General features: G+C 44.5%; 1 protein-coding gene across 1 annotated transcript in view; it reads right to left on the bottom strand.

Annotated features, from left to right (window-relative positions):
• LOC121579777 (UV radiation resistance-associated gene protein) overlaps positions 1-26,359 on the bottom strand; it is a 137,511-nt gene that overhangs the window by 60,651 nt on the left and 50,501 nt on the right. The window contains exons 10-13 of the mRNA XM_041894664.2: positions 25,091-25,190; positions 24,782-24,842; positions 16,822-16,987; positions 46-121 (exon numbers count right to left, since the gene is read on the bottom strand). Of these exons, the coding sequence (XP_041750598.2) occupies positions 46-121; positions 16,822-16,987; positions 24,782-24,842; positions 25,091-25,190 (403 nt within the window). The remainder of the gene's footprint in view (positions 1-45; positions 122-16,821; positions 16,988-24,781; positions 24,843-25,090; positions 25,191-26,359) is intronic.

Genomic DNA, 26,359 nt, shown 5'->3' with positions numbered 1-26,359 from the left:
TGCGTATGTGTCTGACAGATGTGTGTGAGTGGTCCATGGTCTTACCTGGGCGATGTTCTTGTTGATCAGGTAGACTCCATATTCAAACTGAAAGCGTTCTCCTCGAGGGTACAGGGGGAATCTGTGAGAGCAGGGGAAGATAGGAAGAGGTGATGAGTGTACAGTACTGGAGCAGGTGGTTCACATAGGTTAGTTTTATTCTTTGTGGGTTTAACTTAGTGAGATTCACCAACTACACTTCTGAGTATTGTGAAGTGAATTATTTCCCTGTTGACACTGCCATGTATAACTATAGCCAGGTACGGTGTGGATAGAACACTTCAGCAGAAGCTGAGTGAAGCTAGAGAAGCCTGTTCTGTGTCTATGATCATATTCACATCCGGATCGCTCTCCCACCTCACTCATCCCCCTCTCACCCCCACTCCACTCTTCTCCCACCCCAACCCTCATCTTGTTAAACTAAAATATCAAACAAGCTCCGATCCGTCCAGGCTACATACTGTAGGGCCATCAAACAGCCTGCCCACCTACTTCTACACTACAAGGAACAAAGACAGACCGACAGATGGAGAGGCTCAGTGGGATTCCATTCAGCATTCAAGTGCCAGTCAGATGTCTAGGTAGCAGGGCAGGCAGACACACACGACGCTGAAAACCCCTGTATTGTTTATGTGGAGATGGTGGAGGGATGGCCCCAGGCCGAGCCTGCTGACACCGAGTGACAACAACGCTCTCCTCTCATCCCATTATGGCTAAAGTCAGCCTCATCCCCCATGAAGAACGGTTCCTGTCATTATGTGCTTATGTCTGCTACCCAACTGAGAGGATGTTCAGAGAGATACGCCCAGGGCACAGTCTTATTCTGCTTGCTCACACACACCTGCTTGCGTTAACCCTGTACGACGACTGACTTCTCCTCTGCTGTCAAGCTTAGCAGTCAGTCTGGTCAGGAGGTGTGAGCGAACATCCGGCCCTCTTCCCTCCCCTCCTCCTCCATATCTCATTCCTGTCAGGGGCCATGGCTGTGCCCCCTGGGTCATGTTATACTGCTAATCCTGTGTTAGAGGAGACATGCCCTCTCCCCTCTCTAACTCTGACCCTCAGGTGCCAGAGGCCCAGGGCTGAGGAGCGCAGGGCGAGAGTCGGGAAGCTCCCGTTATCACAACACTGGTACTGTACATCACTGTTACGGGGCAAGGTGCATGAGGGAGCTGGCTACTGATATAACAGAGCTGCAGTAGCTAGGCTATCTCTAATGCTTTAATGCTTTAGTACACACTGAAGTGTTGTTCTTATCGTCTGCCCAATCCATACACACAATCAATTCAGTTTCTTGTGAGGTGCATTACATAGAAACTGTTCACCAAATAAAGTAGACACATACTGTTGGTTTGACAAACTGATGGAAACACTGTAGTAGGCCACACAGCCTGAGACACTTGTTCTACTCCTACATACCCTGACTAGTCAAACCCCAGAGGAAGCTAGGTGCCAGAGGTCATATCTTATGACCAGGAAATAACTAACAGAGGGAGAAATAACATCAAACACACACACTCTCATAGCAGGCATTCCAACATATGATTAGTTTGCTGATGAGAGGGACATCAGAGAGAGAGGCTGACGTGCACACACACAGAAAAGCAAAGGCACACATGAACACACACACAGTTTGCCATCACGGTGAAGTGATTAATGAGTCCAGTGCGTCTGAAATCACACTGAAGGGACTCCGGTTCACCAAACGCGAGGAATTCTTCCAGTACATCCAGTACAGTCAAATATATTATTACACACCAGCAGAGGGGAGGGGAAGAGGAAGTCAGGGGTGCCAAAAAGATGGGGGGAGTAGGGATAGAGGGAAGTAGAGAGAGGGAGCAACATACAGAGTGTGAGAGAGAGAGACAAGAAGAGACAGAGCAGTTAGAGAAGAGAGAGAGAGAGATATGTTAGAAAAGAAACAGAGCCGTAAGAGAAGAGAGAGAGAAGAGACACGGGATGGAGAGAGGGAAGGAGAGGGATGGGAAGAGAGAGAGAGAGAGAAAAGAAGGGAGTTGGAGTGGAAAGCAGTGATTTTTATCACTGGGCCGGTCATGTCTTGGCGTCTGTGCTAAAACAATCTGTTACACAAGCGGGATGCAGTGGTCCAATCAGCCTTGGAGCAGCTCTCCAGCCCACAGCAGCCCTTCATCCAGCCACAGGACAGAGCCAGCTCCCCTTTCTTAGTTCAATTATAATCCCTCTCTCGTCAGACAAACACACAGATGGACATGCATACAAAAATGTATGCGCACGCACACACACACCACATGCTTCCTTTCCTTACCTTCATTAAAATAGATCTATTACCACCATGTCCCAACCCTCTCCCACACCCCGCTCCCACACCCCTTCTCTGGCAGCTCTGTTGAATGCCATCTCTTTACACTCACATGGCAAACTAAATATGACACTGACAGGCACCATGATCAACACTGTCATTGAAATCTACCTAAAAAATACAAATATATATATGTTTTTCTAAATGAGATAAACCTAGACTGTCAAGGAGACTAAAATAGAAACAGCCAGTGGAGAACAGTAAAAGTAAAAAAATAAATAAATAAATAAATAAATAAAAAATAAAAAAAACTCTCCTTCCCGCCCTATCTCACACGCCAGGTAGAGTCTGAGCTGAGCTGTCTGCGTGCGGATAGAGGAGATCTGTAATTAATAAGGAGAGATGCGTGGGGAACTCTGTATGTCGTAAAAGCAGATTCTAACAGAAAGCTCCTTCTCTTTATGGGGTTAGAGTATTTCCACAGCCCTCCGGCTAATCATCCCAGCCAGCCAGGCCTTTACTGCAGGCAGGTCCAGGCCCCCTCACAGACAACCCTAAAACGTGATAGCAGGAGAGCCCGTGCCTCTTCCGTTCTTTTATGTGTGTGTGTACAGTATCTCTTACTCCCTCTTTCACTTCCCTTCAGTCTCTCGGTCTCGCTTCCTCCCTCGCTCCCTCCTGTTGATGTACAGTAGGTTGTTTATTAGAGGAGTCTATGTATTTGTTCTCTCTACACAGGAAGGACCAGTTCTGAAGGACCACCAGTGTCTACGGAGCATGGTCAATTGCACCATAGCGCATTATGCATTTTATGAGTGCCAGTTAAGTGGCAACGTTCACATTTTACTGTAGGCTGGCTCTTTGTGAGGGGGATCCAGGAAAATGGAGGTACAGCAGTCAAAAGACCCTGTTAAAATAATGAAGAGAGGGTTTTGTGTTGGACTTCGTAAGCAACACAGGCTGGCTGGGGCTTTGGTTAGTATGGCTATGAAGTCGATGACTGGCGATGATTGGACAAAGATGAGAGTTTAGAGTCCTTTTAAACCCTGACCCCTGACCTAACATGGTCTTCTTCAGAATAGACAGACCTTTTAAGAGAACAAAACAGACTTTTACAGAACAGCAGGTCAATGAGTGCACCTTGCACATACAGTACATGTGTGTAATAGGGCACTTGTTTCTTTCCCCCCTAGGGACATTACATTCTACAAAACGAAGTGCTGCAGGGTTGTAAAGGGTGATATTATAGCTGTGCTGCAGGTGGGTGGTCGGATAATTCAGACTTAATCTGGCCCTGAACAACGTTGAACTATTCCCAGTGACTCAATGGCCTGCTGTAATGTATACACAGCCTGTGATCCTTCCGCCACAGCACATCTGTCCCACCTAGAGCCTGTTTACATTTAACTAATTAATATGCCAAATGTGCAAAACAACAGTTCTGATTCACATTGTGGAGTTGGGAGTTAGCCACCCGTAACCATTACTTACACTTAGCTATCCGTGGTCGGCAAAAAATCCCCAGAAGTTCCCTAGAATGTCTTTAATGTGCGATTTCAAACACACCAGAACCATAAATCATGTGAGGCCTGCTTTTTTAAAAACACCTGCTGCCTTGCAACTTTCACAGATAATGGCACCGGTTACTATATAAATCACAGAGAGCTGTAATTTCCAATATTGGCGAAATTATGACACTGAGCATCTGTCAGTGAATGCTATTTTAATGACTGCCGCACTGCTCCGCTTACAACTGGGGTAACTAACTGCAACGGCATCTTGGCGCGAACGCACTGCTGTAAAAGTGTCTTCTGAGTGATGTGTCATCCAGTTGCCCGCTCGGTCACTCTGTCATTTCGGAGTTTTCATCATCAGACAGAGCCGCTTTTAGACAGCAGCCTGTCGTGGTGTTTTTCTTCGTCCCCTCTCTCTCTGCTTTCTTCCCCCTCTCATTGTTTTAATTAGATCCAGAGAGCTTGACCCAGAGGACAGGATCAGGCCAGGTCTCTATGGGGCTAGCTAGCTGCTCCCTCTCCCTTCCCAGGAGCGCCTCTTTATTTATCATGGGGAATCTACAAAACTTCCTCCCATGTGCAGCATTTTAAAACAGCCCATTAAGTGCCTGCTGACCTGAAGTGAAACGGACAGAGAACAGGTATCTAGAATTTGTTTTCCAAATCTTGTGGCAGGTCATACAGCTGACTGCTACCACGAGGTCTTAATGCGAGAGAGAAGGAGAGAAAGAGAGAGATGGAGAGAGAGAGACCATGCCGCTATTGGCAGTAAGACGACACTAGTCAGGCCAACGGTTACCAATCCATGAAAAAGCTGTGTAAAATATAATATGCAGATGAACCGAGCCAGCTGAGCCATTCCATTCAGTGAACGATCATAGCTATAACTTCGAAATACTTTTAAGGCAGATAGTGCTGAGCGATTAACCAACATTTCGGTAATTTTTCGTTTTTTAAAGAACGGATTGACAGTTCAATTATTTTAATTCCATTTTGTTCCGTTTTTTTCTGTGAGCTCAATGCGCACATTGCACAGTTTCTCTAGAGATACATCCGATCCAACCTAAACTGTGCGATGTAGTAGGGAGTTGTAGTTTCCAACAGGCCATTATTCTTCATAGCGCATAAAACGTGGTAATTAACTACAATGACCATAATCCATTGCGCATCTACTTGTCCGGTCTGTTTCTTTTACACCTGCTACAGAAGAGACAGAAGATGGCGCGATCTTGAGGTGATAGAGAGAGCAGCTGTTACTTCCCGAGCTATCTCTTCCTGAAAATACATGATCTAAGTGATTGATAGATGTTATTCAGCAGTCATAAAAGTATACCTTATTTACTACTAAAATAGGGATTTTGTCAGACAGCATAGGCAGCAGCTCTATAGAGACAAGATGATAACTTGGAATTAAATAAAGTAATCAAATAAAACAAATGTAATATACACAACAATTGAAATATTTTATTAAAGTAAAGTAATGTGAATAAATTATGGTTAACAAGTGATACACTACATAGGCACACACACACGCATTCCAACACAACACAAACACACATACACACATGCGCACACACATCATTTTCTGCTGCTACACTGTTCTTCATTTTACTCTTATTATCATCTATCTGGATGCCTAGTCACTTTGCCCTGCCTTCACGTACAGTATCTACCTCAAATACCTCGTACCTCTGCACATCCATCTGGTACTGGTACTCCCTGTATATAGCTCCATTCTTGTGTATTTAATTGTATTCCTCTTGTGTTCGTTACTATTTTATTTTTTATTCGTATTTTTTAAAACTCTGCATTGTTGTGAAAGCATGCGCATGTGATAAATAAAATTGTATTTTTCAATGAAAAACACAAATCCATCAAATGGTTGTGAAATGGTCTGAAAGCAGCGGGGAACGGATCCTAAGTAATAGGGCTGAGAAATTGACAGAGTGATGGCAGAGTAGAGGAGAGGTCTGGTGGGGGCCTGTGACATTGGACCACTGAGGATGGGGAAGCAGCCTGGAGCTGCCTGGGGAGCAGCCTGGTCTCATTGGCCCACTCTCAGCCCATCTTCTGTGGATTACAGGAAGGTTTTACAGGGTAGCAGGGCTAGTCAACCACTTATACAACTGACCCGTCTGGCACACCAGAGAATCTTTCCCTTTCCCCCGGGCCATCCAAAACTCACTTGACCATTACAGTATTTCCCATTGTCCTCAAATGTTACAGTACTATAAAAAGAGAACTGAAAGTATATGCCTGTCTCTAGTCTGTGTCCTGTCATTGAGCAACTATTCTATCCCCTCCCTCCTCTCCCCTCCCCTCTCCCGTGGCTGCTATGTGACCCTGAGAGGGGTGCGGGGGGGGGGGGACGACACGTGAAAACACTGAAGCAGCATAACAATAACCTCCTTCCTTTGAGTTTGCTGGTCCAGCCGAGGCCCTCTCTTAGCGTCCCTCCCTCCATTCACTGGCAGTCACATACAGCACTTCCACCCCCAGCCCCCAGCCACACTACAGCCACGCATTGTGTCAATCCCTACTTAGGCAGTTGTTTTCTTCAGCCTTCACTTTTATGAAGAAAATCAGGCAAAATAAATTGATTGCCCCTTAATATTCCTAGTAACAAGTCTGTATGAAGCAGCGCTTGGGTTTTTACGGCCGGGCTCTGGTCTCAATCATACAGTGGACATCTGGATTGCATCTCCCCCATGCAATCAGACACACTAGAGCTATGGAGCTGGAGATGGGCTCTCTCTGCTGCTGCTCTGTAAAATGTGGGTGCAACGTATCGTTAGAGCTCATTGCATTCTGAGAATGTTTTTAGAGGGGTGAAAGCTTCTGAGATTCCAAATAAATGGTGCACTCAAGGTAGGACTAGTGCCAACAAACAAGCCAAATGGAGTCATCGCCGTTTACTACCTTTTCCCTAAATACTCCCTCCAGTCTTCAAGCAGCCCCATTCATTAATTCATTCATTCCACACTGACTGAGAGGTCTCTACCCAGGTATAGAGGGACTTCTAGTTCAGCTGTACATCAGTCTGCCTGCTCTCACCGTGGCAAAATAGCAACCTACATAAAAGCCATGGTAGTCAGTATTTGAGACCGCAGGTCTGGAGTGGAATATAACAGTAATGCCCTCGCTCTACAGGTAAGACACATTTATATATGGCTGGCACAGTCAGGAGAACTCAAATGGTTGTTAGGCTCCAATTAACAAGTAAAAAAAAAAGCACAAAACCTATTACGTGAGGGATAGGAAAGTTTTGTCTTACTCGACTATATGATAAACTGTAGGTGGTATAAAAAAAAAGTCAGTTGGCTCCTTGGGAATATGAACGTGAGGAATTTTCACATTTCACATTTTGAACTAGACTGGCAGGGTACGATGTGAGCGCCACCACACACCACATGTTTAGCCTCCACAGAGGAATCAGTCACAGTCAAACAACAGCTCCACAGTGGGGACACTCAGCTCCATCTAGCAGGGACCAAGCTTTGCCGAGACGTCACTGGAATCTGGAACACACCACTCAGAGAAAGTAGTACACAGAGACAGAAGAACGCCCCACACCACCCCACATTACAAGGGCCAATTGGGGACCAGAGATGCATAGTGAGTGGTGTACTAATAATGTTTCCCAGGCTCCTCCAGCAGCATGGTTGGTGTGCTGCCTGCCTGCAACTCCATCATCAGAACTGGTTTCTATACGCATCTTTCGTAATGATCGAACGCCAACCCACCCGTTAATTCTGTCACGCTTTAAAGGTACCGCTCAGACACCACCTCACTTATCTCCATTCACTGCCCCTTTCCGACACTTTAATCTCTTTTACACTCAGAGCCTCAGACGGGTTGCGTTCCATCTTCCCACACGTCGTTTGGCTCTGTGTGTAGGGCCCTGTGGGACTGGGAGGCTTGTAAACATTGGGAGGCGAGGTTGAGGTGCGGGGTAAAAGGTCAAAGTGAAAGGAGTGTTTGGCCCTGCTCAGGAACACCTGAGGGTGGTGTGGTGGGGCTGTGGGAGGGGCTGGGTCCTCCACCCCTCCTTAGGTTTATTTTCTCTGATGGGCGTGATAGAAATGTCCTGCTTTAATGACCCTGGGAATGCATACAGTGCAATCAGGCCCTCCTCAAATGAAATAAAAGTGTATTGGTCGCGTACACAGATTTGCAGATGTAATCGCAGGGGGAGCAAAATGCTTGTGTTTCTAGCGCCAACAGTGCAGTAATACCTAGCAATAGAAGACAATACACACATAATCCGAAAAATAGAAATTAAGAAATATCAGAACGAGCAATGTCAGAGTCCAAAATATATACAGAAGTATTTGGACACCCTTTCAAATTAGTGGATTCTACCATTTCAGCCACACCCGTTGCTGACAGGTGTATAAAATAGAGTACACAGTCATGCAATCTCCATAAACAAGAATGGCCTTGTGAAGTGCACCAGCCCCTCCTGCAGCAAAGCACCCCCACAGCATGATGCTGCCACCCCTGTGCTTCACGGTTGGGATGGTGTTCTTCGGCTTGCAAGCTACCCCCTTTTTCCTCCAAACATAACGATGGTCATTATGGCCAAACAGTTCTATTTTTGTTTCATCAGACCAGAGGACATTTCTCCAAAAAGTATGATCTTTATCCCCATGAGCAGTTGCAAACCGTAGTCTGGCTTTTTTATGGTGGTTTTGGAGCAGTGGCTTCTTCCTTGCTGAGCGCCCTTTCAGGTTATGTCGATATAAATAGCCTTGGTTTCTCAAATGACTGCCTCGCCTGGTTCACCAACTACTTCTCAGATAGAGTTAAATGTGTGAAATCGGAGGGCCTGTTGTCTGGACCTATGGCAGTCTCTATGGGGGTGCCACAGGGTTCAATTCTTGGGCCGACTCTTTTCTCTGTGTATATCAATGATGTCGCTCTTGCTGCTGGTGACTCTCAGATCCACCTCTACGCAGACGACACCATTTTGTATACATCTGGCCCTTCATTGGACACTGTGTTAACAAACCTCCAAACGAGCTTCAATGCCATACAACACTCCTTCAGTAGCCTCCAACTGCTCTTAAACACTAGTCAAACTAAATGCATGCTCTTCAATCGAACGCTGCTGGCACCCGCCCACCCGACTAGAATCACCACTCTCGACGGGTCTGACCTAGAGTATGTGGACAACTACAAATACCTAGGTGTCAGGTTAGACTGTAAACTCTCCTTCCAGACTCACATTAAGAATCTCCAATCCAAAGTTAAATCTAGAATCGGCTTCCTATTTCGCAACAAAGCCTCCTTCACTCATGCTGCCAAACATGCCCTCGTAAAACTGACTATCCTACCGATCCTTGACTTCGGCGATGTCATTTACAAAATAGCCTCCAACACTCTACTCAGCAAATTGGATGTAGTCTATCACAGTGCCATCCGTTTTGTCTCCAAAGCCCCATACACTACCCACCACTGTGACCTGTACGCTCTTGTTGGCTGGTCCTCACTACATGTTCGTCGTCAAACCCACTGGCTCCAGGCCATCTATAAATCACTGCTAGGCAAATCCCCGCCTTATCTTAGCTCATTGGTCACCATAGCAGCACCCAGCCGTAGTCTGCGCTCCAGCAGGTATATCTCACTGGTCATTCCCAAAGCCAACACCTCCTTTGGCCGCCATTCCTTTCAGTTCTCTGCTGCCAATGACTGGAACGAATTGCAAAAATCTCTGAAGCTGGAAACTCTTATCTCCCTCACTAACTTTAAGCATCAGTTGTCAGAGCACCTTACCGATCACTGCACATGTACACAGCCCATCTGAAATTAGCCCACCCAACTACCTCATCCCTATATTGTTATATATTTTGCTCTTTTGCACCCCAGTATCTCTATTTGCACATAATCTCTTGCACATCTAGCATTCCAGTGTTAATACTAATTGTAATTATTTTGCACTATAGCCTATTTATTGCCTTACCTCCATAACTTGCTACATTTGCACACACTGTATATATATTTTCTGTTGTATTTTATGACCGTATGTTTTTTTTTACCCCATATGTAACTCTGTTGTTGTTTTTATCGCACTGCTTTGCTTTATCTTGGCCAGGTCGCAGTTGTAAATGAGAACTTGTTCTCAACTGGCTTACCTGGTTAAATAAAGGTGAAATAAAAATAAAATAAAAATATAGGACTCGTTTTACTGTGGATATACAGTTGAAGTCGGAAGTTTACATATACTTAGGTTGGAGTCATTAAAACTCGTTTTTCAACCACTCCACAAATTTCTTGTTAACAAACTATAGTTTTGGCAAGTCGGTTAGGACATCTACTTTGTGCATTTTTCCAACAATTGTTTACAGACAGATTATTTCACTTATAATTCACTGTATCACAATTCCAGTGGGTCAGAAGTTTACATACACTAAGTTGACTGTGCCTTTAAACAGCTTGGACAATTCCAGAAAATGATGTCATGGCTTTAGAAGCTTATGATAGGCTAATTGACATCATTTGAGTCAATTGGAGGTGTACCTGTGGATGTATTTCAAGTCCTACCTTCAAACTCAGTGCCTCTTTGCTTGACATCATGGGAAAATCAAAAAAATTAGCCAAGACCTCAGAAAAGAAATTGTAGACCTCCACAAGTTTGGTTCATCCTTGGGAGCAATTTCCAAACGCCTGAAGGTACCACGTTTATCTGTACAAACAATAGTATGCAAGTATAAACACCATGGGACCACGCAGCAGTCATACTGCTCAGGAAGGAGACGCGTTCTGTCTGCTAGAGATGAACGTACTTTGGTGCGGAAAGTGCAAATCAATCCCAGAACAACAGCAAAGGACCTTGTGAAGATGCTGGAGGAAACAGGTACAAAAGTATCTATATCCACAGTAAAACAAGTCCTATATCGACATTACCTGAAAGGCCGCTCAGCAAGGAAGAAGCCACTGCTCCAAAACCGCCATAAAAAAGCCAGACTACGGCTTGCACCGCAAATGGGGACAAAGATCATACTTTTTGGAGAAATGTCCTCTGGTCTGATGAAACAAAAGTAGAACTGTTTGGCCATAATGACCATCGTTATGTTTGGAGGAAAAAGAGGGCGGCTTGCAAGCCGAAGAACACCATCCCAACCGTGAAGCACGGGGATGGCAGCATCATGCTGTGGGGGTGCTTTGCTGCAGGAGGGACTGGTGCACTTCACAAAATAGATGGCATCATGAGGAAGGAAAATTATGTGGATATATTGAAGCAACATCTCAAGACATCAGTCAGGAAGTTAAAGCTTGGTCGCAAATGGGTCTTCCAAATGGACAATGACTCCAAGCATACTTCCAAAGTTGTGGCAAAATGGCTTAAGGACAAAGCCAAGGTATTGGAGTGGCCATCACAAAGCCCTGACCTCAATCCTATAGAAAATGTGTGGGCAGAACTGAAAAAGCGTGTGCGAGCAAGGAGACCTACAAACCTGACTCAGTTACACCAGCTCTGTCAGGAGGAATGGGCCAAAATTCACCCAACTTATTGTGGGAAGCTTGTGGAAGGCTACCCGAAACGTTTGACCCAAGTTACATAATTTAATGGCAATGCTACCAAATGCTAATTGAGTGTATGTCAACTTCTTATCCCCTGGGAATGTGATGAAAGAAAAAAAAGCTGAAATAAATAATTCTCTACTATTATTCTAACATTTCACATTCTTAAAATAAAGTGGTGATCCTAACTGACCTAAAACAGGAATTTTTACTAGGATTAAATGTCAGGAATTGTTAAAAACTGAGTTTAAATTTATTTAAGGTGTATGTAAACTTCGGACTTCAACTGTACGTGGCCACGCAGTCATGGGTGAACAGGAATTACAGGAGGGGGCTGAGCATGCACCCTTGTGTGGCCCCCTTGTTGAGAATCAGCGTGGCGGATGTGTTGTTGCCTCCCTTCACCACTTGGGGTAAGCCCGTCAAGAAGTCCAGGACCCAGTTGCACATGGAGGGGTTCAGACCCAGGGCCTGAGCTTAATGATGAGCTTGGAGGGTACTATGGTGTTGAAGGCTGAGCTGTAGTCGATTAACAGCATTCTCATTTAGGTATTCATCTTGTCCAGGTGGGATAGGGCAGTGTAATGGCGATGCGTCGTCCGTGGATCTGTTGGGGCGATATCCGAAATGTAGTGGGTCTAGGGTGTCGGGTAAGGTGGAGGTGATATCGTCATTAACTAGCCTCTCCCAGCACTTCATGATGACAGAAGTGAGTGCTACGGGGCTATAGTCATTTAGTTCAGTTACTTTCACTTTCTTGGGTACAGGAACAATGGTGGACATCTTGAAGCAAGTGGGGACAACAGACTGGGATATGGAGTGATTGAATATGTCCGTAAACACTCCAGCCAGCTGGTCTGCACATGCTCTGAGGACGCGGCTTGGGATGCCATCTGGGCTGGCAGCCTTGCGAGGTTTAACACGCTTAAATGTTTTACTCACGTCGGCCACAGAGAATGAGAGCACATGGTCCTCGTGAGCAACGGGGGTCCACTTCGGCGGCTCAATGTTGTTTTTCCTCGAAGCGGGCAAAGGTGGTGTCCGGGAGCGAGGAGTCGGTGTCTGTGACGTGGCTGGCGCTGGAAGAGTAGCTGGGTGGAGAGAGGGGTGATGGAGACCCCCGGTGAGCCCCTCCAGTTGCCATGATGACATCACTCAGAGGAGGAGAAGAAGAGATGGGCCGATGCCAGCTGTAGTTGTCTCTGATAACACCTCACACTCTCACCATCTGCATGTTTTCGTTTAAGGGTTTGAATGTATGACATATGGGTGTGTGTGGAGGAATGTATGGATGTATTTACATGCCTTCCCCTGTGTCTGACTAAAACAATGATGAACAGAATCCATATGTGTATGTGAGAGAGTATGAGAGAAAAACAGAGAGATAAACACACTGGGAACATCTCATCCTATTCAGTTCAAGCCCAGAACAGCCAAAAGGGTTAGATGAGGCATTTGTTAGGGGTTACTGAGGGACTTATTGGGGTCCAATGGGCTTGCTGCCTGTCTAGGGACCTGTTAGTTACTATGAGTTAATAAAGGGGTTTGGTATGGCCCTTCTCTCTCTCTTATTCATTAATTGGGCATAATGAGGCTGTATGCATTAGCTTTTCAAAGAAAAGTCTGCCTGCTACCCCCTCAACCACCTAAACAGCACATCACAGAGCAGAAAACACACTGCCACTCTCTTCCTGTCCCACTCTGGCCATTAACCACCACTGCCACGGGACTCACAGCTTCTCCTTATTCAGTAGGGCTGTGTTGGTGTAGACAGGAGGGGGGCAATAAGCACCTATACCTAAACAGCCTCGTATGGGGAACACGACATCATATAATAATGCTGGTGATCTCCATCTGCTACAAGCAAATAATAACAGTTTAATTTGAGCAAGCTGTGCAGACCCGGGATCACAGGCTACAACTGTATGTAGCGTGGCAAGATGGAATCCAGACTTTGTGTTGCTTTTTAATTTCTTGGCAGTTGGCACTTCACTTAAATGTATTATTAATCAATCTAGCGCCAAAGGGATCAAATGTGCCCACATAAATACTATACCCAACACTACAGTGTCTGATTATACCTATTTTTAAAGCATCTTAGTTTTTTTGAAAATCCGATGCATTATTAATTTTGATAATCATTCTTTCTTTTTCCTGGTCGAGAGGGTCTTGCCTGGCTGTGCACAGAATGTACAGGAATATACAGGAATGTACGGCTGCATAGCTGGGAGCATATGTGTGCTTTCCCAAACATGCAATTATCACAAGGCAACAGCAGCTTGATGCATAGTTACTGGATCCAAACAGATCCAAATAATAATTTCAATAGTGTCCTTACTGTAATTGTGGTGCCCGGTACAATTTAAACAGGAAAGCCCAGAGGCAAGGCCCCAAGAGTGTTATCCTCTCCTTGTGTCCATGGCAACAATACTATCCGACATATCTGTACATCTTAAATAAGTCTCTCCATTCAGGTAAATCTGTCTAAATACAGTGTGGGTAGAACAGTGCATAGCTTAGCCCCCTAGGGTACAAAGATAGGGGGACAGGCCAGGGTGAGCAAAACACACTGGCTGCTTTACAGGAATCTTCAACAATGTGCTTCATCATTATGAAAAATAGTACTGTCTACTGTCTGGGTTTTTATATGAAATGACAAAAGAACTTTCAAAGCAGTGGTTGTGGCATGGTAAAGAGGATTGTAAAAAAAAAAAAAAAGACCTGTGAGTGAACCTAACACAGTTTGACATGCTGCATAACAGAAGGCTTAGCTGTCCAAACAGATCGGGACTGGAGGAAGGGATGGGTTGTTGCGTGACAGGTCACATGCGTCCCCTCTGATCCTTACCTTTTAGAAAATAAAACACTTTGTGTATCTAGTCCCGTCTATGTGAAGAATGCATAAGTTCTTGGACAAATTCACTTATAGTGTATCAAAGTAGTAAAAAGTTTAGTACTTGCACGCAATGACTACATCAAGCTTGTGACTCCACAAACTTGTTGGACGCATTTGCAGTTTGTTTTGGTTATGTTTTGCCCAATAGTAACTGAATGGTTTTTTTTATTTCTAAGTGAGTAGATAAGATGTTTATGAACACATCAAAATTAATCATGATAATGCCATGATTAAGAAAAATCACAAATTAATCATGAATAATAATGAGTGAGAAGGTTAGAGGTTTCAACAAAACAGGCTAACCTCTCACCATTACCAATAACAGGGGAGGTTAGCATGTAGTAAATTAGGTACTAAACATTTAACTACTTTAATACAGTATAAGTTAATTTGTCCAAATACTTATGACTTCTTCATTTCTAAATGGTAAAACAGATATGTATGAAAATACCCTCAAATAAGAGCTGACATTCTGTACTGTTGCCTAATATGAAACATTCTATCTCAAATATAAAAGGCTGGAGTATAGAGACAAATATATTTTTTAGGTTCACTCTCCAAATACATCTGGAGGAGAGTGTACCTCCTGTCCTCATTTAGCACCTACAGTGGGGAAAAAAAGTATTTAGTCAGCCACCAATTGTGCAAGTTCTCCCACTTAAAAAGATGAGAGAGGCCTGTAATTTTCAAATTACAAATATGACAGACAAAATGAGGAAAAAAAACCCAGAAAATCACATTGTAGGATTTTTAATGAATTTATTTGCAAATTATGGTGGAAAATAAGTATTTGGTCAATAACAAAAGTTTCTCAATACTTTGTTATATACCCTTTGTTGGCAATGACACAGGTCAAACGTTTTCTGTAAGTCTTCACAAGGTTTTCACACACTGTTGCTGGTATTTTGGCCCATTCCTCCATGCAGATCTCCAAAAGCAGTGATGTTTTGGGGCTGTCGCTGGGCAACACGGACTTTCAACTCCCTCCAAAGATTTTCTATGGGGTTGAGATCTGGAGACTGGCTAGGCCACTCCAGGACCTTGAAATGCTTCTTACGAAGCCACTCCTTCGTTGCCCGTCGGTGTGTTTGGGATCATTGTCATGCTGAAAGACCCAGCCACGTTTCATCTTCAATGCCCTTGCTGATGGAAGGAGGTTTTCACTCAAAATCTCACGATACATGGCCCCATTCATTCTTTCCTTTACACGGATCAGTCGTCCTGGTCCCTTTGCAGAAAAACAGCCCCAAAGCATGATGTTTCCACCCCCATGATTCACAGTAGGTATGGTGTTCTTTGGATGCAACTCAGCATTCTTTGTCCTCCAAACACGACGAGTTGAGTTTTTACCAAAAAGTTATATTTTGGTTTCATCTGACCATATGACATTCTCCCAATCCTCTTCTGGATCATCCAAATGCACTCTAGCAAACTTCAGACGGGCCTGGACATGTACTGGCTTAAGCAGGGGGACACGTCTGGCACTGCAGGATTTGAGTCCCTGGCGGCGTAGTGTGTTACTGATGGTAGGCTTTGTTACTTTGGTCCCAGCTCTCTGCAGGTCATTCACTAGGTCCCCTCGTGTGGTTCTGGGATTTTTGCTCACCGTTCTTGTGATCATTTTGACCCCACGGGGTGAGATCTTGCGTGGAGCCCCAGATCGAGGGAGATTATCAGTGGTCTTGTATGTCTTCCATTTCCTAATAATTGCTCCCACAGTTGATTTCTTCAAACCAAGCTGCTTACCTATTGCAGATTCAGTCTTGCCAGCCTGGTGCAGGTCTACAATTTTGTTTCTGGTGTCCTTTGACAGCTCTTTGGTCTTGGCCATAGTGGAGTTTGGAGTGTGACTGTTTGAGGTTGTGGACAGGTGTCTTTTATACTGATAACAAGTTCAAACAGGTGCCATTAATACAGGTAACGAGTGGAGGACAGAGGAGCCTCTTAAAGAAGAAGTTACAGGTCTGTGAGAGCCAGAAATCTTGCTTGTTTGTAGGTGACCAAATACTTATTTTCCACCATAATTTGCAAATAAATTCATTAAAAATCCTACAATGTGATTTTCTGGATTTTTTTTCTTCTCAATTTGTCTGTCATAGTTGACGTGTACCTATGATTAAAATTACAGGCCTCTCTCATCTTTTTAAGTGGGAGAACTTGCACAATTGGTGGCTGACTTAATATTTTTTTCCCCCACTGTACATTACATAAGTCCCTTGTTATGACCAGGATCACTATGAGCTCTCCAGTCGTTAAGAGTTTATCTCTACTCAACCGCAAAATTGTTGGGTACTAGGAATCCTTGGTATCCATCACCTGGCTACAGTAGGATTAGCTACTGTCCTCATTTAGCCCCTTTCTGCCCTTTCTTATGACCAGGATCAATACCCTCCATACTCCTTGTCCTTTAACTGAGTTTCTGTCGCTTTTGTCAACTATATAATACAAAAATGTGTAACAGCATATGTGTGGAACTGTTAATGAATGGCATATGCACTTTGAATACTCAATATTTCAAATGTTCAACATAAATAACAAAATAATGAAGTCTGTTGTAGGTTGCTTACTCTCTCTCCTTCTCGCTGAGCTTGTCTGTGATGGTGTCCTTGATGGAGGAGCGGGAACCCTTGTGGATGACAGGATACCTGAGAGGGATCTGCAGGAAGCAGCTGATCATCAGCACCAGGTGGGCCGTGTAACCCAGGGCAACCGCCACGCTCCCATCATCCTTCGCTGTACGAAAAAACAACAACAGGTCATTCCATCTCTGTTTGAAAGATTTACTGTGAAATGGTAGCAGAGGGTTTAAATGAAAAACGGTTTAATTGTATCTGATTTGAAACGCCATGCCTGTTAAATCACTTCAATGGCTGTGTTTTAATGGTTTATTACTCCAACACACTGTAATGCTAAGACTAGAAACCGAAGCTGGTCAAAATGGCAACAACAAGCTAAGCAGTCTCAGTGTTTCATATTTTCTTCAAAGCTTCATGAAGCTTTACTTCAAAGCAAGAGGTCAGCAATGCTCTGACTGCAATACTAATGTGTTTGATATATGTTTCATATAAATTAATTATATTGAAATTAAAGATCAAATCATGACGGGGTAAAATAATTTGAGTTTCTATCCTCAGAATGCAAACAAAAAATAAAGGCATCACAAACTGGAAAACACTTTGGTAACCAAGTAATCACACGGATGAAAAGCAGTCATTTATGTGGGCAAAGTGTTTTGAAAATGACACAAAGTGTGTTTTTGGTGACGCAACATGCATGTACTCCTGAGTGGCGCAGTGGTCTAAGGCACTGCATCGCAGTGCTAACTGTGCCACTAGAGATCCTGGTTCGAATCCAGGCTCTGTCGCAGCCGGCCGCGACCGGGAGACTCATGGGCGGCGCACAATTGGCCCAGCGTCGTCCAGGGTAGGGGAGGGAATGGCCGGCAGGGATGTAGCTCAGTTGATAGAGCATGGCGTTTGCAACGCCAGGGTTGTGGGTTCAATTCCCACGGGGGGCCAGTATAAAAAAATATGTATTCACTAACTGTAAGTCGCTCTGGATAAGAGCGTCTGCTAAATGACTAAAATGTAAATGTAATGAAAACTTCAACTGCTGTAAAATACTGTACCAAATTTACTTCAAAATACCTAATTTACTTCAGAAATGTACATGACAAGCAAAACCGTCACATAAAACTAGCCCCTCGTGGCTCATTTACATTTTAGGTGGAAAATCTTTCAAGTTCACAAAAGCAGAGCAGCAGGACATTGTTCCAGGCGTAAAGCTAATGCTTTCCAAATTCCCAAATCATAGTGCTTTTGTCTTAATGCATTGGAATCTCAGACTAGTAGCGCTTAAATATGGTGTCTACAAGACCTTGTATTACAGTGGCTTGCGAAAGTATTCACCCCCCTTGGCATTTTTCCTATTTTGTTGCCTTACAACATGGAATTACAATGGATTTTTTTGGGCCGTTGTATCATTTCATTTACACAACATGCCTACCACTTTGAAGATGCAAAATATTTTTTATTGTGAAACAAACAAGAAATAAGACAAAAAAAACAGAAAACTTGATTGTGCATTACTATTCACCCCCCCCAAAGTCAATACTTTGTAAAGCCACCTTTTGCAGCAATTACAGCTGCAAGTATCTTGGGGTATGTCTCTATAAGCTTGGCACATCTAGCCACTGGGATTTTTGCCCATTCTTCAAGGCAAAACTGCTCCAGCTCGTTCAAGTTGAATGGGTTCCGCTGGTGTACAGCAATCTTTAAGTCATACCACAGATTCAATTGGATTGAGGTCTGGGCTTTGACTAGGCCATTCCAAGACATTTAAATGTTTCCCCTTAAACCACTCAAGTGTTGCTTTAGCAGTATGCTTAGGGTCATTGTCCTGCTTAAGGTGAACCTCCGTCCCAGTCTCAAATCTCTGGAAGATTGAAACAGGTTTCCCTCAAGAATTTCCCTGTATTTAGCGCCATTCATCATTACTTCAATTCTGACCCGTTTCCCAGTCCCTGCCGATGAAAAACATCCCCACAGCATGATGCTGCCACCATGCTTCACTGTGGTGATGGTGTTCTCGAGGTGATGAGAGGTGTTGGGTTTGCGCCAGACATAGTGTTTTCCTTGATGGCCAAAAAGCTCAATTTTAGTCTCATCTGACCAGAGTACCTTCTTCCATATGTTTGGGGAGTCTCCCACATGCCTTTTGGCGAACACCAAATGTGTTTGCTTATTTTTTCTTGAAGCAATGGCTTTTTTTCTGGCCACTCTTCCGTAAAGCCCAGCTCTGTGGAGTGTACAGCTTAAAGTGGTCCTATGGACAGATACACCAATCTCTGCTGTGGAGCTTTGCAGCTCCTTCAGGGTTATCTTTGGTCTCTTTGTTGCTTCTCTGATTAATGCCCTCCTTGCCTGGTCCGTGAGTTTTGGTGGGCGGCCCTCTCTTGGCAGGTTTGTTGTGGTGCCATATTCTTTCAATTTTTTAATAATGGATTTAATGGTGCTCCGTGGGATGTTCAAAGTTTTGGATATTTTTTTATAACCCAACCCTGATCTGGACTTCTCCACAACTTTGTCCCTGACCTGTTTGGAGAGCTCCTTGGTCTTCATGGTGCCGCTTGCTTGGTGGTGCCTCTTGCTTAGTGGTGTTGCAGACTCTGGGGCCTTTCAGAACAGGTGTATATATACTGAAATCATGTGGCACTTAGATTGCACACAGGTGGATTTTATTTAACTAATTATGTGACTTCTGAAGGTAATTGGTTGCACCAGATCTTATTTAGGGGCTTCATAGCAAAGGGGGTGAATACATATGCACGCACCACTTTTCCGTTATTGAGTTTTTTATAATTTTCTGAAACAATTAATTTTTTTCATTTCACTTCACCAATTTGGACTATGTTGTGTATGTCCATTACATGAAATCCAAATAAAAATCCATTTAAATTACAGGATGTAATGCAACAAAATAGGAAAAACGCCAAGGGGGATGAATACTTTTGCAAGGCACTGTATATCATTCTTGTGTCTGCAGCACCTCTGACACCAGCGCTGAGGCCATGGAGCTGACTACCTTTTAGACTGCCAATATTTTCACATATTTCCCCATAAAACTAGTTATATCCAACAGGAATGTCAGATAAAGGAAACATAAGTTCAACTGACATGTACTGGGGCAACCGAAGAACCACAGCTAGGCAGCCTCAGATGACAGGGAAGGCTTAGTTACCTCAGAGCGAGAGAAAGCACTGGGGGTGCCTTGTTTCCACCCTATGACCCCCTTTTCCTTAGCAGCATCTCCCCTCTACCCTCACCTTCTCCAACCTCCCCTTCCTCTCCCGTCTCCTCTCCCCTCTCATATCTCCTCCAGCCTCTCCCGTCTCCTCTCCCCTCTCATATCTCCTCCAGCCTCTCCAGTCTCCTCTCATATCTCCTCCAGCCTCTCCCCTCTCCTGTCTCCTGTAACCTCTCCCCTCTCTCTTCACCTTATCCAGCCTCTCCCATCTCCCCTCTCCCATTTCCTGTCCCCTGTCTCCTACAGCGTCACCCTTCTACCCTCTCTCCTCAGTCTCCCCAGGCAGGGTTGGTTGGATTAGGCTGTGCAGCCCTGACCCCAGTGGGTCACAAATCTACCACATCCTACCCTGCAGGCAGGCAACCGTCCCGTCTGTCACTCAACAACCACACAGTTCTGGACATGGTCGACTTAACACTGGGCTGGTCCTCCTCCCAGGGAGGGCCCCACAGAAATCAGAGGGTCAAAGGTCAGGCCTCCATGATGGGGTAAGGTCAGGGAAGTGGGGTGCTGTATAGCTGTTATGGTTAAGGTGGTGTTAGACAGGATGTGTGGCCAGGCAGTCCCTCTTTCTCACCTCCTGTAGGCCTCTGTCCATCTCCCTCTCTGTTCTACAACACAGCCACACCACATGCTCCACACCACTCTGCCCAAGGCTGAGAGGGAAGGGAGGACAAGACAGGTTGGAGGGGGGTTGGGAGTGTGTTAGGACGCCCCTTGTAGGCCTCTTCGTCTCCTACAACACTGCCACACCACATGCTACGTGGTTTACTCACTAGATTTCCACCACCCCCGCGGAGCTCGGAGGGCGAGACAGAGGCAGCCGCACACCTCCACAGGGGACGGGAAGCCACTCAACGCTGCAATCACAAACGACGAGCTGTCACGTCAGGACGGGGATGAGGGGGATGGAGGGTGGAGGGGGGTGTGCATGCTCACACCTAACACTGGGTTTGGCGGTTGGAGTGGAGGGAGGTAGCCTCGTACAAACCATCCTGATCTTGTGAGCTTACATTCTGTTTCACTACGAGATTACGATTGTTCGTACGAGGCTAGGGGGGAGGCAGGAGGCTGCTGCATCCAAAGATGAGCAGGGATAGCAATGGAGGGGTGTTAGAGAAGCCACACATGCTAAACCTGGCTCCCACAGGCCAAACCTGCTTCGCTGGCTGAGAAAGACAAATCTGACTTTCCACAACACACACAGGTGCGATATGGAGGAAATTAGATGAATAACACTTTCCAAATGTAAGCCACTCTTGAATCATTATCATCCAGACCTCTGCCGTGTAAAGACGCACACACACACAAACACACACACACACACAATCCTCATCTGCTGCCCACAGTAAATGAGGCAGACTTCTGACATACTTTGCAGATAATACTATGCTGTATACATAACTATGAAACATTCTATTGGCCTACACAGATAATAGTTTAACAATATGTGCGGTGGAGAAATGGAGATATGAACTAACAGTGCAGCAGAGAGGTGTGTAAAGAGAGAAACTGTGACTGTCTCATCCCTACACACTACCTCCCAGTCACCCATGGGTCTCACCACTCACTCCTTCGCCTTTAATCAATTAGATTTGCTCACCTACTGCGTTCTCTCTCCTCCATCCTCTCTCGCCTCCTTTTGAAAAAGGTCAAAGTTAATCGAGGAGAGTCGACGAGGAGAGTGAACGTGGATGGAAATGTGCTTGCTTGAAATGAGACGGTCCTTCTCCACTCGGGAATCATTAGGCAAATGAAGTTTACAGGGGTAGATCCCATAATAAATGTGTAAAGTGCAAAAAATATATATTAAGTAAGTTGTGCAAGACATTTTATATCTAAAACAATAAGTAGCATATTGTTTTTAAACATGTGCATGTTTTTCTCCTCTGACCAAACAAAAATTGATTCAAAGGCAGATTTCAAAACTCTTCCGCGGTAGGATACACTTGTGCTTCCTCACCATGAGGAGGCTTTCAAGGAGGGGAGGACCGTCTTCCGTTTGCCTAATAACGAACTGACACACTTCTCGACCACTCTACAATTTATTGGTTTCCGGGTCACAGAGGAGAGAGGACGGAGGAAAGAGGATGGAGGAGAGAGGACGGAGGACAGACGTTTTCCCAAACAAGAAAACCCCATTCACTCTCTGGTCCTTATAGAGTAGCTTGGCAGCAGAAATCTCAGACTCCAGAGGTCAAATAGACAGGAAGCAATTTCCACATTCTTGGATGATGGGGAGCACTTTGTTGGCCATGGACCAGCTTCCATTCACAGAAGGTTGCTTCCAAGGAGTATGTTGAAACCTTTCTGGTGTTACTACTTGGACTTTCTATCAGGGTATTTAATCTAGCCCAGTGGTCACCAATCTCCAAGCCATTCCTAGTCGATCGCCAAATATTTCTGTAAAAAACCCAATGATAAAGCCTTGCGTTCCTATTTTTTTGGGGGGGACGGTATGACGGTATTTGACTGTATTTTATGTTTTTGAATAATAAAAGTTATACATTTGCTTTATGAGTATTTTCATCAATTTCTGCATTTCCTGCACTTATTTGATATCATTTCCACTCTGCCACGTAGGGCTGCACAATATGGGCAAAAGATCTAGGCCTTATCTTTAACTAAATGTAGCAATTGCGATTTGACTTGCGATTTAGCGCAAAAAACTTGAACTTGGGTGAACTGTTGGAATCATGGAAATAGAATGATTATTCTAATTCTATAGTTAAAATATAATAGTGGGCACTTTAAATACAGGGTTGTTTGACATATGAAAATGCCAGGGAGGAGTTATTGTGATAGGGTAAGAACAAAAGTGTTGATAAGTGTTTCCTAGGAGACCCTATAATCATTAGCTACATCTCTTAGCTACTTTATGTAGCTAACATATTCATGCTTCACTTATTCCTCTCTGATTTAGAAGATACTGTTGCACAAACAACATGCTGATTTAGGTCTACACCAGCACTGGTATTATCAGGCTGTATAGCTGGTTATGTTTGATCTGACTATCTAGCTAGTGATTAGCATTAGCGGCTAACACAATTTAGGTCCAACTTCCTAAGATAATACAAACTGTACAATAATACAAGCGGTTTTCAGATGTAAGAAACACAAACTAATAGTGTCATTAAAGAACGCTAGTGGATTTGTATTAAGAAGCAAAGTGAAAACAGCATCATTGTCATCAACATTGTTGCATGTGCTGCGTTGACCATGGAGACTGAATGCATGTGTCTTGTGGTTGAGCAAACAACAAATGCGCTCCTTGAGTGACAGGGGACAGGGCTAGGTCTGTGTGGAAAACAGCACTGAGAGAGAGAGGACTCAAGTAGTGGACTAAACTATAAAAATAGATGTTACACACGGCGTATCACATTTAACAAACCAAACATTCAAATACCGTTATAGAAGGTAAAGTAAAAACTCAAACCGGTCCGTGCATCAATATCGGTATACAGTCAAATAAGGCCCTAAAATCGGCCCTAAAATCAAGTGCACCTATAGGCCTACCGATGGCCAATCGGTTGGCTCAGATTACCATGTCTGCAGTAACCTAATGCAGCAGGGGTAAAATAAAGTTTAATTGAGCGCACAGAAAAGTTGATACTGTGAGATTTCTAAACTTTTAAAACCATGACTAGAGAGAGACTATCAATGAATACAGCAAAGAGCTGCTGTTTTTATGAGCGAGTTGATGTTTTTACTCAGCACTGTCAACACTTTTTATTCAACACTTCGTTCTCAATACTTCCACTTGCGCTTCAACCAGCACTGCAGCTGCAAAAAATGAGTAGGAAATTGTATCGTTAGGCTTGTGTTGTTATTATTCGCGGCTTGGCTCTTTTTTAATATCGAGGAATATTTCACTTTCTCTGGTCATAGGATTAACAACGAATTTGTGCATGAGGCAGAAATAATGCGGTGCTACTAGAGTTTCACCATCAGCTGGAAGACGATGTCCCCTTTTTGTTCAGTGTCAGTGGCGGAAAGGGAGAGCGGAGGGACGTTGAGAGGCAGACTCTCTGAGTCTGCTGCTCTCTCCCTCTGCTGAGACTGGCCATCAGATGCTGGCACCATCAGCCCAGTAAAGAAAATAGCACATTTTTTAAATGTATGCTCACTCAGCTGTGCCTCACAAGTAATACAACAACTGATCTATTATCAGTGTGATCATATAGCCTACCTCAAATTTTGAAATATAATTTTCAAAATGGTCTGAGAAGAACAACAATGCATTGGCAGGGCAATTAAAGCAAAGCCAATATGCGGTGATAATGTATTGGCCCTCTAGTCTACTGAACAAACCCCACTGTTACAGTACTGTTTTTAATAGGTTAATGTTGCATATGCTTACGTTTTAAGTCATGTTCGCAAAAAATCTGAGCGGTAGATCTCGGCTTGCATTTTGACTCAGAAAGTGATTTTGACTCTGAAAAGGTTTGTGACCACTGATCTAGCCCATACACACACAGCTGCCTCAGCCATTAAAGTTACAGTTTCCTCCACCAGCTGCTACTTCTGAAACACTTGTCATTGAACCTTAGAGCAGATATTGTACTTTTGTAGTGCACTATACAGGGAATAGGGTGCCATTTGGGTCACAAAACATAGTCAGAAGTTTGAACCTTCAATAAAAGGAAGCAGGTGAGCCCTATGTTATGCGTGTCTCTGTGTCACTCCAAACCCCTCCATTTCCTGATTAAATAGATAGGTTACCTTGGAAATCCTCAGAGTTGGGCAGCTTCACTCCACAGATGACATAATCGGACTGATTAGCCTGCAGGGAAATTAAACAAGAGTTTTATGAGGATGAGAATCCAAGAACCAAAAATACCATATTCAAAGAGCAGGAGAGAAAATGTAGCGTGAGGGGAAGGGAAAAGCTTAGGGAGCAAAGAGGGCACTCTCCTCAGAAATTGTATTTTAATGACCACTGACTATTTAAGCCATTCAGCTCTGTCACAGAACATATTCAGACTGAAAATATAACAGTGCATGCATGCGTTACTCATGGGGGTTACTCACGGCCGTGGTGACCACATCGATGGGGTAGATGTAGGAGAGCTCAGAGAGGAGCTGACGACATCGGAAGGTGAGCTGAGCATTGGACTTGAGGAACAGCTCTCTGGGGAGACAGACACAGAGACAGTCACGCACACACCCACTTGATGACTCTGTCAGACTCACTTCCCTGACCAACACAAAGAGGACATCAACAGAGGAGGAGGAGGAAGAGGACTGGGGATGGAAAGGACAAGAGACTGGGTCACATAGACAGGGACAAAGAGAGGCAGGAGGATAGAAAGGAGGAAAGGAAAATGGGTGGAAAGGATAGTTGAGGTGAGGAAGAGGAGAAAGGGGGATGGATAGAAAGACAGAGGGAAGGTACAGTACATTAATATAGACATATAATAGGTGAGGGAAAAAGAGCCAGAGTGGGGATGGGGAGAGATGTGAGGCGAGACCTGACATCTCAGCTGTAGAGACAGCTAGAGAGGGAGAAAGGGCATAAGAGGTGTAGGTTGGGGGATAGGGGGATAGGGAGGTGAGGTGAGGGATGCAGGGTAGCTATGGTTAGTAATGAGGGGTGGCGGTGCATTGAAGAGGAGAATAGCAGGGGTGTGTATGTCTTGGCCCAGGCCTGGATGAGAGAGACCTAATGGCTCTGCTCTGAATCATTTCCACAGTAATTGTAAGAGCAACTCAATTATCATAACTGCCAAATGACACCCCCCCCACCCACCCACCCACTCCTACCAGATTTGGCAGGGAGGGGAATTCGCAACCCTGACCTGCCTAGGTGAGAAAGGTGAAACTTCTGGAATAATGTTTGCTTTCTCATGTCCACCTCTTGACAGCTACTGGAGTCTGACTTCAGAGCAGTCTGAGAAGTCAGAAGTGTGTGTGTTTGTGTGTGTGTGTGTTAGTGAGAGAGTGAGAGAGAGTTTGTGCATGTACAGTACTCTATAAGTGTGAGTCTGTACAGTACTGTATGTCCCAGCACTTGGGGAGTACAGTTTTGTGGGTAATGGGCCATTATTTCAGACACATTGGGGAGAAAATGATCATTGGATGTGAAATGGTTCTCCTCGTCTTTCACATGTACTTCCCACCCATCCTGCTGTGCCTGCCTCCCTGCCTGCCCATCTGCCTCCCTGCCTGCTTGTCTGTCTGTCTGCCTGCCCATCTGCCTCCCTGTCTGCCTCCCTGCCTGCCTGCCTCCCTAGTGGCTTTGTAGACTCAGAAGATTCTTCCAAGAAACCTCCCATCTCAATACAGCCGACTTAGTTTTAT

This window comes from Coregonus clupeaformis, chromosome 13, assembly GCF_020615455.1.
Source record: "Coregonus clupeaformis isolate EN_2021a chromosome 13, ASM2061545v1, whole genome shotgun sequence".
Taxonomy (NCBI): Eukaryota; Metazoa; Chordata; class Actinopteri; order Salmoniformes; family Salmonidae; genus Coregonus; species Coregonus clupeaformis.
Note: the sequence above shows the minus strand (reverse complement) of the source record. Positions and strands in the feature narration are given on the sequence as shown.